This window comes from Miniopterus schreibersii (genome assembly GCF_964146895.1).
Source record: "Miniopterus schreibersii genome assembly, chromosome: 1".
Lineage (NCBI taxonomy): Eukaryota > Metazoa > Chordata > Mammalia > Chiroptera > Miniopteridae > Miniopterus > Miniopterus schreibersii.
In genome coordinates, this window is record NC_138101.1 from 177,912,171 (window position 1) to 177,925,472 (window position 13,302).

At 39.4% G+C, this 13,302-nt stretch overlaps 1 protein-coding gene across 2 annotated transcripts in view; it reads right to left on the minus strand.

The window, feature by feature from the left end:
• DCAF5 (DDB1 and CUL4 associated factor 5) overlaps positions 1 to 13,302 on the minus strand; it is a 94,099-nt gene that overhangs the window by 33,265 nt on the left and 47,532 nt on the right. For both annotated transcript variants that reach the window (XM_081131600.1, XM_081131599.1), the window contains exon 6: positions 12,790 to 13,003. In XM_081131600.1, the coding sequence (XP_080987726.1) occupies positions 12,790 to 13,003 (214 nt within the window). The remainder of the gene's footprint in view (positions 1 to 12,789; positions 13,004 to 13,302) is intronic.

The window sequence follows — 13,302 nt, forward strand, 5'->3', positions numbered from 1 at the left end:
AGAATTAGATACATAAATAATGTGAATGGAGTGGGTAGAGGAAAAAAATTAAAAAGAATATGTATATATAATGTGTCCAGTAGTGGTAAGTAGTATAGAGAAAAATTAAACAGCAGGTTAGGGCATATAGGGAATGCTGGGGTGGTTAGTTTCTGTTTTATATAGGGTGGTCACAGAAGGTCTCTCTGATAAAATGGCATTTTAAGTAGAGCCCTGAAGAAAATGAGGGAGCAAGTTATGTGGATATCTGTGAGATGAGTATTCCAGGAAGGGGGACAGAGTCCTGGGTTATTTTAAAACATAAGGTGCCTCCACAGTCGGTATGCTTAGTGATTAGGGCACCAACCCTAAGATTGAAGGGTCTCAGGTTCAATTCTGGTCAAGGGCACATACCTTGGTTGCAGGCTCAATCCCTGGCCCTGGTTGGGGCTCATGCAGGAGGCAACCAATCAATGTGCCTCTCGTTAATGTTTCTGTCTCTTTGTCTCTCCCCTCCCTTCTACTCTCTCTAAGAGAAATCAATGGAAAAAATATCCTTGGGTGAGGATTAAAATGAATGAATGAATGAATGAACACATAAGGTAGCCAAAAGAGCTCTTTTGTCCTCCCTCCCTTCCTTCTTTCTTTTTAAAGCTTTGTGGAAATAAAGATTATTTCAAGTGGGCTGAGTGCAGAGATACATTTAACATCAGAGCAATTGGAAAGATTCCTCTCTTCTAAAGCTGTGTTGGAAGGGTTCATCTCCTCCAAAACTTGAGTTGGAGCCTCCAACTGTGGTCCTGCTAATGGTTAGTGCTCAAGAGGACAAGCGGCACAGCAAGTCTTGATCAGCAAGATTTAAGTATCTCACCAATATTTAACCTTTTGTGGTCGTATGTCTGCTCTCAGCCACCACAGCAAGGAACCGTACGAATCTTAACTCTATTCATTCATGTATCAGTTCATAATTTCTCTGAAAGCTCTTAAGTGTCTAAGCGAACCTTGTCATGAACCAAAACATTGCCCCGACGTTGCATGTTATGTATCACTGCTCTTTCAATGGAAATTAATTCCGACCAGTACGACACCCATGTCCAAATTTAATACGACAGCAAAGGGTTAAATATTTGCTGTTTGGAGCAAGAAAACAAAGACCAAATAGTGCCAACACCAGTCACTACCAAAGGAAATTCAAACTACTATATCCAAATTCATGAAACACAGTAATTATCTGAATTAACCAGAAAATTGAACTTTACCTCAAGTGGTGGAACTGGAGGTATATAGATTTCTCTCTTTTCCTTTTTATCTTGACATCTAATTTTAGACAGTACCTATGCATTCTTACCCAGGCAATCTGCTGTTGAATCAGAAGCTGACCTGGAGTAAGGGGCTTCTGGCCTAAATAAGAGAAGGGGTCAGCAGCCAACAGCCCTTTATAAATAGGTAAGCTATAAAAACCTAATAGAAGGAATGGTGTTGCCAAAAATTCCTAGGTTTAACATTTTTATTCCCTTTTGTGATGTAGGACTTCACAAACAACATTCACATTTAAAACACTACCATGAAAAAACGTGAAGATTACTGTTCAGTTTTAGAAAAGCAAAAACGAAAGATGATACTAAGTTTGAGGCCTAGTGAGGACATGAATCCAAAGAATTCATTACTTTCTTTTAGGTCTTTTCTTTGATCTCATTCTAAACAGTAAGAGGTAAATGACAAATTAAAAACTCATTTTAGCTTTTGTCCTGTGGAGTTGGGCGGGCGCAGCCACTGCTGATTTGTAGCAGGTTGGGGTTCCAGTCCCACCCTGCCTGCAGGGTTGAGAGCTGGTCCCAGACCGACCTTGGGCATGGGAAGTTTGTCTTTCAGCATCTGCAGGGTGCAGCACCCTGACTTCTGGCCTGACTTATAAGTGTAGGCCTGCACCTCCCAGGAGGTCCCACAGCCAATGCACCCAGTGCACAGCTTCAGACCACATCCAAACACCACCCAACCACCTTCACAGCGACACACTCAAGGGGCAGGCTCAGTGAGCACCGGAACCCTGCTGAAGTAAGTCCTGCTCTGTGGGGCAGGACCCTGCACAGCTGATCCTCCATGGTGGTCGGTGGTGCCAGCCAATCCTTGCAGCAGATCAGCCTGAGGGTAAATCCCTCCCATTGATGTGCCAACAGCAATCAAGGCTCAACTATAACAGAAGGTTGTGCACAGACCACACCAGGAGGGGAGTGTGCAGCTGGAGTGCCCAGGTTGGGTGATCAGGTATGCTGTGCCACTGGACCCTACAGAACACCTACTGCAATAGGCCACTCTACCAAGCCCGGGAGACACAACAGCTCTACCTAATACACAGAAGCAAACACAGGGAGGCTGCCAAAATGAGGAGACAAAGAAACATGTCCCAGATGAAAGAACAGAGCAAAACTCCAGAAAAAGAACTAAACAAAATGGAGACAAGCAATCTACTAGATGCAGAGTTCAAAACACTGATTATAAGGATGCTCAAGGGACTTAGTGAGAACTTCCACAGCATAAAAAAGAAACAGTCAGAAATGAGAAAATACTAACAAACCAAGAATAATTTATAGGGAATCAACAGTAGAGTAGATGAAGCTGAGAATCAAATCAACGATTTGGAATCTAATCTAAGCAAAAAACACCCAATCAGAACAGCAAAAAGGAAAAAGAATCCAAAGAAATGAGGATAGTATAAGGAGCCTCTGGGACAACACATGAAGAAGCAGAACAGAAACAGGCTCATAGGTACAGAGAACATTTTGATGGTTGCCAGATGGGAGGGGAGTTGGGAGGATATGTGAAAAAGGTGAAGGAATTAAGAAGTACATATTGGTAGTTACAGAATAGTCATGAGGATGTAAAGTACAGCACAGGGAATATAGTCAGTAATATTGTAATTATGAATGGTGTCAGATGGGTACGAGATTTATTGGGGTGATCACTTACTGAGTTATGTAATGTCTGATCACTGGGGCGTACACCTGAAACTAATCTAATATTGTATGTCAACTTTAATTGAAAATTAAAAATGATTTAAATTAAAAATAAAAAAATTTTAAGTCAAAAAAAAAGAAAAGCAGATAAAAGAAACCTCACTTTATGAGTCTTTCACCTGTAACCTGAAACAAATAGGGCAAGCCTCTAAAGAAGGAAAAAGAATGTTTTATGTAGTCCATTATCTAGGCAATAGAAGCCGCATTTCCCAAAATGCTCTGGGTTGGGGGTGGGGGTAAGGAGACCCATAGGCTACTTCATATCAGAGAGTGGAAGATATTTAATTTTAATTTGGCTTTGTGGGTAAGATGGGTGATACCAATGCAAAAATGAGCACAAGTTGCTGTGCGGATCCACATCACCCATAATCCTTCCCAGTTGACCACAAAGGTTAACGGCTGGCCACACTCTGACTCTTCCCAGTCATTTTAAGTAGAGTTAACCTGAGGCCAGTACATTTTATCTATTCCACTGTCAGTATGGAAATACAGTAAACCCTCGATTTTTCAGACCTTGATTTAATTTTTCGGACCCTGATTTAACGGACATAATTTCAGGTTCGTATGTCATATGTGAAAATTAACACCCTCTTAATTTTAAAATGCTTTTAACCAAGATTTCCTTATAATTAAGTTAGCAGGCTATTTTTGTTGTTATTAATCCACTGTTATTTTTAACAAATTTTAGTGAATAGGCCATATGTTGGAAAAAACACTGTAGTAATTTCACTGACATAAATAATATTACATATCTACAACTATAGTCTACATATTTAAATCCAAGAGTCACTTCTAGTAAACAATGTTTGGCAAATGATTAGCACGAGATCACACCACATCTCTCAGAAACTGGTTCTGTTGTCAAGTGGCGTGACTTTCTGCAGCAGTTTTAACACCTGCTGGCTGATGCTCCAACATGTACTAAGTCATGCCCCAGCCTTGTGCTTTTGTTTAATCGAGGTGACTGGTGAATGCACACATTTACCAGACTTATTCAGTATAAATTTAAAATTATAGTAATACATACAGAAAACTTTTCTGTGAGATTAAATTTTTCATACATACTTAATTTTAATTACACAAATGTGTCTACATAAGTAAGAACAGGTAAACTAACTAATTTGTCAATTTTTTAACTACACATTTGGAAAACCTACTTTATTATGTAACGGACTTTTGGCTTTAACGGACACCCCTTTGCCTGAATTAGTCCATTATATTGATGTTTTACTGTATTAACTTGTTGAAGCATAGAGCAACAACTGCTCCTCTTAATAAATAACAAGAAGGAACCACTATCATAAAAACAAAAGACTGCCATATTAGCACTCTGTCACTGTCTCATTTGCCCATGTGTCCTCTGTCATTCCATTAACCGTTATAGAAGCGAGTCACTCATGTAATGCTCCTTACTCTCAGGTAGACTGCTGTAATGTCCAACACCCTCCAAGAACTCCTGCCCCTTCAACTCTTAGCAGTCTTGAATTATGCATGCTTTTTTTTTTTTTTTCCAATATGTCTTTATTGATTTGAGAGAGGAAGGGGGTGAGAGAGAGAGAGACAGAAACATCAATGATGAGAATCACTGATTGGCTGCCTCTTGCACATCCCCTTCTGGGGATTGATCCTGCAACCAGGTCATATGCCCTGACCGGGAATCGAACCAAGATCTCCTGGATCATAGGTCGATGCTCAACCGCTTAGCCACACCTGCTAGGCTAGGCATGCTCTTAAGAAAAACCTTTATTAGATGAATACCCAGAGAAGTCCATGCCTCTAAATATACAGACCACTTTTGTAGAGCCACTCAAGTCATAAGAAATTTTTAACAACTTGAAGGTTCAAAGAAGGATCTAGATGTAGCCTGCCATAGCAAAACTGTTCACAAAATAGAAGCTTATTGGAAAAAGAATTTATTAGCCATCTTTAAGCAAAGCGACTATTTCTCCCTCCCTAATACCTTTATTTAAACCTTAATGATTAAACAAACCAAAAAAGGTAGAAATTTGGAATACAGATAACTACCAATTTTATTCTAGGGCCTCACTGAGTTCAGAAATATGGATACACACACACACACACACACACACACACACACACACACACACACACACACGTATATATAAAAACCCTCCCCACCCCCACCTAAAATCTACATTAAAAAGAGGAAAAAGTGCCCTGGCAGGATGCCTCGTTGGGTTGGAGTATCATCCTGTACACCAAAAGGCTGCAGGCTCAATTCCCGGTAGGGCACATACTTAGGTTGCGGGTTCCATTCCTAGTAGGGGCGTTTACTGGAGGCAGTAGATCGATGTCTCTTTCTCACATCAATGTTTCTCTCTCTCCCTCCTTTCTCTAAACATATCCTGGGATGAGCATTAAAAATAAAAAAAGAGAAAAATTTCTAGAAGGCAGGAGGGACAGGCCATATATCTGATACACTCCGAGAATAACCCAGAATATATGTCTTAATAAGCCCTTCAATCACTCCCCCCCTTCTCTCTGTATACGTATAAGTGTAAGCTTGCGTGTGTTTGCACAGTATTTGATATTCTCCAACATCTGTTGATGGAAAAGGAAACATATCAATTAGTTACTATTCACTGAGTACTGATCAACTTAGTTCTCTCCAAGGTTCCTTCCATAGTAATTGATTAATTATTCTCCAGTAAATGGCATGCCTGTCTAATTAATGGTACTGACTAGGATAGAAAAACCAGATGGCTCTCTAGCACAGATCAGTAATAGCAGAGAAACTGCAATTTAACATTTAAATCAAGCACAGCTCTTATTTCTCCCTGACCTTTTGTCAGAAGAGGGAAAAATGTGATTGAACAATTTCATGATGTGCTCTCTAGAAGACTATTTCCAGAAAAAGGTTTACAGATGGGTATATAATATGCCTTTAATCATATCATTTATACCCAGTGCCTGGCACAAATACCATCCAAAACAGGAAAATTTTCTTTGGAAATGGCAAAAACCACAGATTTACTTTACTTGTGGTAGAAAATAACAGAATTCCATTGGCTCCCAATAAAAGCACACAAATATGTATACCCTTAAGATTAACATTATTTTTTGCAATGTGAAGTTACATGATTCTTGCTTCTTTGGGTCATTTGCCATTTCAGTTCCATTAGGCTCCTGGTATTTTTTGATTTATTAAAATAACTAACCTTTATGGGTTCTGAGTAGGGAAAATTCTATTAATAACAAAATGCTCCATAAAGCCAGCCAATAATAGTCAAATAATCAGTAGGGGAAAAAATTCTTTTAAATGCTCTAAATCTCCAACAACTGCTTGTAACAAGGTAGCCTGCATTACTTAAAAATGAATCTTTATTTGACAAAACTCTTTTGCAAACCTGGGCAAAATGAGGGGTCTCAGCTTTTGTATGTGGGGACTGGGAAGTGGGGAGATGGCATCACTCCTTTCAGTTTTCATATGAGTATTTATATTTTTCATTCAACCATTCAGAGGAAGGAATATTACTTTCCTTTTCTGAAGACATCTGAAAAAAGGGCAAAGCTACTGAAAGTAAAATCTCTGAGGAGGATGGGAAAAGTAGAGCAGGAAAGGTTATACTCTGTTCCCTTCATTAATATCTACCAGGGATTTCTTAGTAAAGCTCAGGCTCCTAGCCAGGAACCGTAAATTAGAGAACTGTCATGTTGTACCACCAGATCTTATCAATTCCGTTTGTTCCTAAGATGAAATCAGGTGCCTAGTGTTCCTTTTCAGCTGAACAATTATAAACCAGACCATATCAAGCAGGCCTGCATACACTCCAAAATGTTTTAAGCTTTCCAAGTTTTAAAACTGCATCCACAAATGGACTAAAAGATGATATAATCCATGGGTAAAGTCTTAATACAGGATTGCTAATACCTGAAACCCTTAGGTTTCAGAAATTCCATAAACTCCTTAATGGTATATGCAAAACTATGTGTACATGTACATTTTTCTGAAATGAATGTTCATAGCTTTCAGACTTTCAAAGTGGCTTGGGATTCAAAAAGAGTTACAAATGGTTGATTTAATAAAGAAGTTATTTTCATGCTGCCTTCTCTCTATAAATAAAGTCTCCTAAAATATTCACCTAATAATGCATAAAACAAGGAATTCCTCTGCCACAACATTCTGTGTCTGACTCCCCCTCCTCAGCCCACGAAGAGGCTCTCACACGCACTCTGTGCGGCACAGGTGGCAGCATGCCTGTGAGGAAGGGGGCACGATCACAGGCAAGAGGCTGAGTCCAGTCCTGCCTCTGCTACCGACCAGATCTGCCATTTCACACCACTCTAGGCCTCCGTTTCACATGGAGATAAAACCTCTCTAACTAAACCCAAAGGTCGCTGGGAGGATTATATATTAAAAAACCACTGCTTTAGAAGCCAAAGGGCTAAAAATATATGATATAAAAGAAAGGCAAAGAGAAGAAGAAAAAATTAGTCTAAAGTCATAAAGCAAATCATAGGATGGAACCCAAGAGCTCAATCTCCCCCTATAAAAAGTGTGCCTTTATTTCAGATGAAGAACATGTGGGTTGTCAGGCCCCCAAGTGAGATTAATCAGGATTGCATGGAGTTATAAAAAAAAGTAAAGTTACAACTTTATAAGGTACTCCACTGGCCTGGAGCGCACTTACTGGTGAATTCCTGCACCTCTGCTATACCCATATAATGTCAACACAGAAAGGTTGAGTGGTGATGTAATGTCTGAGGCCAGGCCACGTATTCAAGGCCATTTTTTTTGGAGTCACAGGGTACAAGTCAGCCCTTTTTTTCAGGGAATGAGATAGAATGATTTAAGTCTCAAGATTTCAGAGGCCTTGACATCAAGTTCAAAAGAAAGACCTGTGCAAAGCAATTCAAGTGCTCAGACACTCTAGTGCATAACTCTTTCAAGAAAATTTTATTATACTTTTCTATTGCCTCTTCCAGCAAAACATAGGGACAGACATTAAGTGAGACCAAAGCCAGACATTAGCTGAAACTAAAGCAAGAGAATATTTTCAAAATCACCACACTGTCCATTTTCAGGCAACACATACCTGGTTAGCCTGAAAGACTTACTTTCCAGAAGCCTAAGCTGCTCTGCTGAACTCTCATAATCTAGGACAAGAGCCATTTAAGGAATTGTGAAAGAAAAGGAACAAAAGCCGAGTGCTGTCTTACAAGTGTGTACCAGAAAAGCTAGCAGGTGGAAAATTGACTTTTTTTTTTTTTAGCTCTGTTAAGAGATTGTCTCACTGAGTAATACAGAAGGGAGTGTGAAACTTGGGAAACAGATGTATACCCAGTCAGGCTTCAGGAAGAAAATGAAAGACAAACGCAAAAAAATCCAAGTATGACAGGAAAACAAGGAGAGCCTCTGGGTTCAGGCAGGCTTGAGAGAAAGGAATGCTGTTTTACTGCAAGATTCCTCACTATGCTTCAAGACTAGAAGTAGGGTGGCTAAAAAAGAAAAAAGATAAGTTCAAGCTTTTTTTTGGGGGGGAGGGGGATATGCTAATTGTTTCTGTTGATGCCCAGCCAATCTCATGTCACTTATGTCACCTTATCTGATGATAGAAGTTATTAAACTTGAATAATTGAAAGATTATACTAAAAATAAACAAACCATGTATTTTTAGCCAAAAGTGGGGAAGACATTTGACAGGATAGGGCAAAAGTAGGTTTACAGTTGTTTGTATGAAAAATAATACAAATAATAAATAATATAAGAATAAACTGTTTCACATACAACTGTAAACCTACTTTTGCCCCACCCCATATATAGGGCTTTGAATGAAAATCTCAAACAGGGTATACTGTCTGGTAGTCACGTGAATATGTCTACCATAGCATCTGGCACACAGCAGATGCTCAGTAAATAACTGCTTTCTTATTTTAAAAGATGGAGGAGGGGAGGGCATGTAATTGAGAAGGGTTTAGTAGGAGACAGAAAAAAGGAACACCTCCACTCACCTATGAATTAGTGACAGGCCATGAAACTAAACATGAGAGAAAAACATCTTGCTGAAGTACAGAAGGTTCAAACTGGTGGCTCTTGAGCAAAATAGGAATGATGCACGGATTTGTTTTATCCACACAATAAAGTATGAATTTGTTGCAATACTTAAAAATCAGGAGACTTTACATATAAATCTTTATTTCTGGTTTCCCTTGAAAAAAACACACACAAACAAAAAAAACAGAGGCCCTCATGGCAACAATGGGCTAAAGCTGAGTCAAAGCTTCAGATGGAAGTCACTTAGATTTAGATGGGGTGGGCTCTCTAGTTGGTGACAGTCCTCACCACTCCCTATTGTATTTCTAGACCAATTCACTTATTTTTTGCCACTTGCCTTGCTACTGCTGGCATTAAGTGTGACTGTATAGTGAAAAGGGGTCTCTACTGAGAGCTCAAAAGTCTGGGTTTTAGTCCTAGCTCAGCTACAAAGTTATACATGTCTTAACTTTTGAACCTAACCTCTCTCAGCCTCAGTTTTCTCATCTGTAAAAGGAAGGTCTATACAAAATGATCTCTAATAGCTCTATGATTAGAATTCATATACAATGGTGGTAGTGAACATGGAGGAGACACAGAGTTGGCTCAGCCTATTTCATATTTTATTCCCTGAGTATGATTTCTTGAAATGTCCATTTCATTGTAAGGCTAATGAATACCTACTGAACCTGGGATAGTCTAAGATGAAGTACATGCTCTCTGGCACAATAGCTGGGTCCCTTTATGTGAAGTGACCAGTCTCACTATAATTGAAAGCCAGAAGGCTATTTTAGATAGATGGGTCACTTAGTGCCTTTCTTGACCATGTTCACTCCTATTATGGAAATTTTCAGATTTCTCTCTGGGATAGTTACCGAGCCTATGACTAAATGAAAAGTTCCAGAGCACAGAGCCTCAGGCCACGGGTGTTCTCAAAGTATACAAGAACAAGATCAAATATAAAGACCAATATAAGGAAAAGGTAGTCTTTGGAATTTGAAAGCAGCAAAAAAGATCCTGTCTAGACTAGTCAAAGACTGTACATGTCAGTCCTGCAGATCATACCGTAACCATCGCAGCTGCTGCTTTAGCCCTGGGTGTGCCAAGTCAGAGCCTATAAATCACCTTTGAGAGACATGTTCCAGGAATAAGACAGGAAGTTTGGCTTCCTGTGCCACACTTAAAAAGTATAAGCTCAGCAGCTTAGTTTCACTGAAAATCTATTTTTTAATTCATCCTCCTAAAGCCCCTAGAAGTTGAGCAGGAAACTGGTATTGATCAATCCTGATTTACAGTTAGAGAAGCTATAGGCCCAGAAAGCTAAAGCCCACACAGTGAACAAAGTACTCAAGATTCACTTCAACAAATATTTATTGTGCCCTCACTGTGTGCTAGACATTGGAGACAAGACAATGATGAATAGCTATACTTCTTAGTCCCCAAGGAGTGAAAACACCAGGCAAACATAAATCTCTGTATTTCCTATTCCCTAGGTTACATGCTTTTGATAATCTATATAGGGAATATGAACAGACTTTAAAGACTTTAAAACGGATCCAAAGTTAGATTCAATGACTTCGTATCCTCCTTTACCAAAGAAAACCACCCACCCTAACCAAAAAGCGATCCAGTTTGTCAGAGAGGATATAGTACCCATAAACTCTTTCCACAGGACAAAGTCACAAATAACAAATTAGTCAAATCTAAATAGGGAAAATCAAAAGCCATTCAGTGTTTATATCACTGTATATATCTGAAAGGCAAAAACAACTACATCTTGTCAATGTACATAACCAGGACTATCACAAAATACCTTGTGTGGCTTTGTATGTGGCAATACCCGTCCCAGGGTATCTGGGGAAAACAGGTAATTATCTAGGTCACAGGTCTCAAACAGGGGCAATCCACTCCCCATCTTCCCCAGCAGACATTTGGCAATGCCTGGAGACATTTTTGTTTGAAGAGGCCAGGAATTCTATTAACTATCCTATGATGCACTGGACAATCCAGCACAACAAAGAATTATCTGACCAAAATGTTGATAGAGCTAAGGTTAAGAAACCATAGTCTAGGTGTTCTACATATTGATTAGACGCCTTTAGTCTGAGTCTTTTAAGGATTCCATGCACACAGGTTCTCACTATTAATATAGGAATTGAAAGAAAACACAACATCCATTCTCTTTACCTCTTTCACCTTTCCCTCAACCCATGTTTCTGGTAAAAAGCCTATAAACCATTACATTTAGTGCCTACTCTTTGTTGTTCAATTAAACAGGATCACATATGTACATAAAAGGTTGACAGAAGATGATAAGCAATAAAAGCAAGGAAGAAAGGAACGAAGGAAGACAGGAAGAGAGAGAGGTGCTTGGTTATTATTTCCACAGCTAAACTAAACTAGATCAATCATTCTGCAGAGCAGACAATTACAGTGGTCTGTTCTATCGTGAGTCTGTTTATCTCTAGAAATTGCCTCTTCCCAACCAAGAAACAATTGCCTATATAAAAAAAAAAGTCTTTAGCATTGTGGCCTCTCCAAGGGGACAATGCTTATATAACTGAGGCCACCTAGTGGTTTCAGGTGTGGATCACAGATAAGAGGCCCCAGGAATCCAACTTGAATATAAATTCTGACTTTGGATATATATTTTCTATTTACAAAAGGGGAAACCCCTAGCCTGGACAACTTAAAAGATATTGTCAATTTCTTTTGCATTCAACTCAATTCAACAAGTATTTATTATGCTCCTACTACATATACTAATCTTTAAGTTATTACATTGGGGAGCCTCTAGCAAACTCAATCTAGGAAGAGAAGTCCTAGCTACCTGTCTTCAAAAAGCAGGGACTTCACAGGTTCTCAAAGAACTGTTTCTTTTATGCCCAAGGCCCACAAGTAACTTTAAAGAGATGGAGTACAGCATGCGAATTACATGTCAAAATTTGAAATAGTTGATGGACTCAAAGAGAACACTAAACATTAGCAGGAGAATAGGTTTCTCTTTTGCCAATCTAAATGTGAAATAGCAATAAGATTTGTTGTATTTGAGAAAAAATCCATTTGTTTATTTGATTATCTTTATATTTGTCTTTATTCAGCTTGATTACTCAGACCAGTCCAACAGGTCCACTCACTGACACCCACTTCAGAACTTCTATAGCCAAGACAGACAGTCAAGAATGCAAGCATGTTTTTAAACTGCCAGCTCTAAGTCAATATCAGTATCTCCATTCCCAGTGAGACTGTGAAAAGGCTGGAAACTCACAGCTTGGGTTCTCCTTCCCAGTTGTGATGCTGGCAATAAAAAGAAAAAGAGTCAGCATCTGGCTTCCTCTCAAACAAAGCTGCTCACCCCATTTCATCCAAGAAAAAGATACCATCCCAAGGGGCCATTCAGGATATATGTCCCTTGGATGGTACTTAGGGTGTTTCATTCATCACTGTATTTTATTGATACCAAAAAAAAGTCTCTTTTTTTGGCAGGCTAATTTTCCATGGACTTCCTCCTTTCTTTTGAAGCAAAACATTCTTAGAATCTTAAAATCTGATCACAAACTTGGCAGACCTAGATTGCTCAGAACCATATTGTGGCCAGCCTTAGTTAATGGTATATGCCTCATGTTACTCAATGGCAGCCCTGATGAAGAAACTCACTACAAAGCCAGAACATCCTCAGACACTTACTGTTTCCCCTCAGTTGTTTCTGACATGATGCTAAAGAGAAATAAAGATCAGTACAGAAACAGCAATCTGTGAGGAAAGCAAGAGTGTGGGATGCAGGAAGCAGAAAGTACTTACCTGGTCACGATCTCCTGCAAAACAGCAGCTTTTCATGGTACAAGAGTTGAAGTAACCCTGATTGTCAAACTGGAACACAGGCAGGCGGGAGTGGATGTCATAGAGCACAGGGGGCAGGCGACGCCGCAGGGCCAGGAGCTGGGTCCCATTGCTATTGAATCGCACACTCATGGCACTTTGAAGGGATAGGTTGCCACCATAGCGTAGGAGAGAACTAGAAGGCACAAAGCACAGGGATCGGGCATAAGACAGGCTGGACAAGAGTCTGCAAAACTCACTGTACTTATTTCTTCCCAACATGTGCCCAGGTTCCTGTCAAACTTGTACATTTGAATTTCGACAGAAAGGTATTTCTACGGAATAGGCATGAAGGTAATAATGAGGGTAGGAGAGGTACCTTGATTACATTAAAGCAAGTTATTTAATCTGCCAGTTCCCTTTTTCAATCTCCAAAAGATGAATTACCACTAAGTTTACAGGACAAGGATAACATAAGCATCTTGAAAGAAGAGA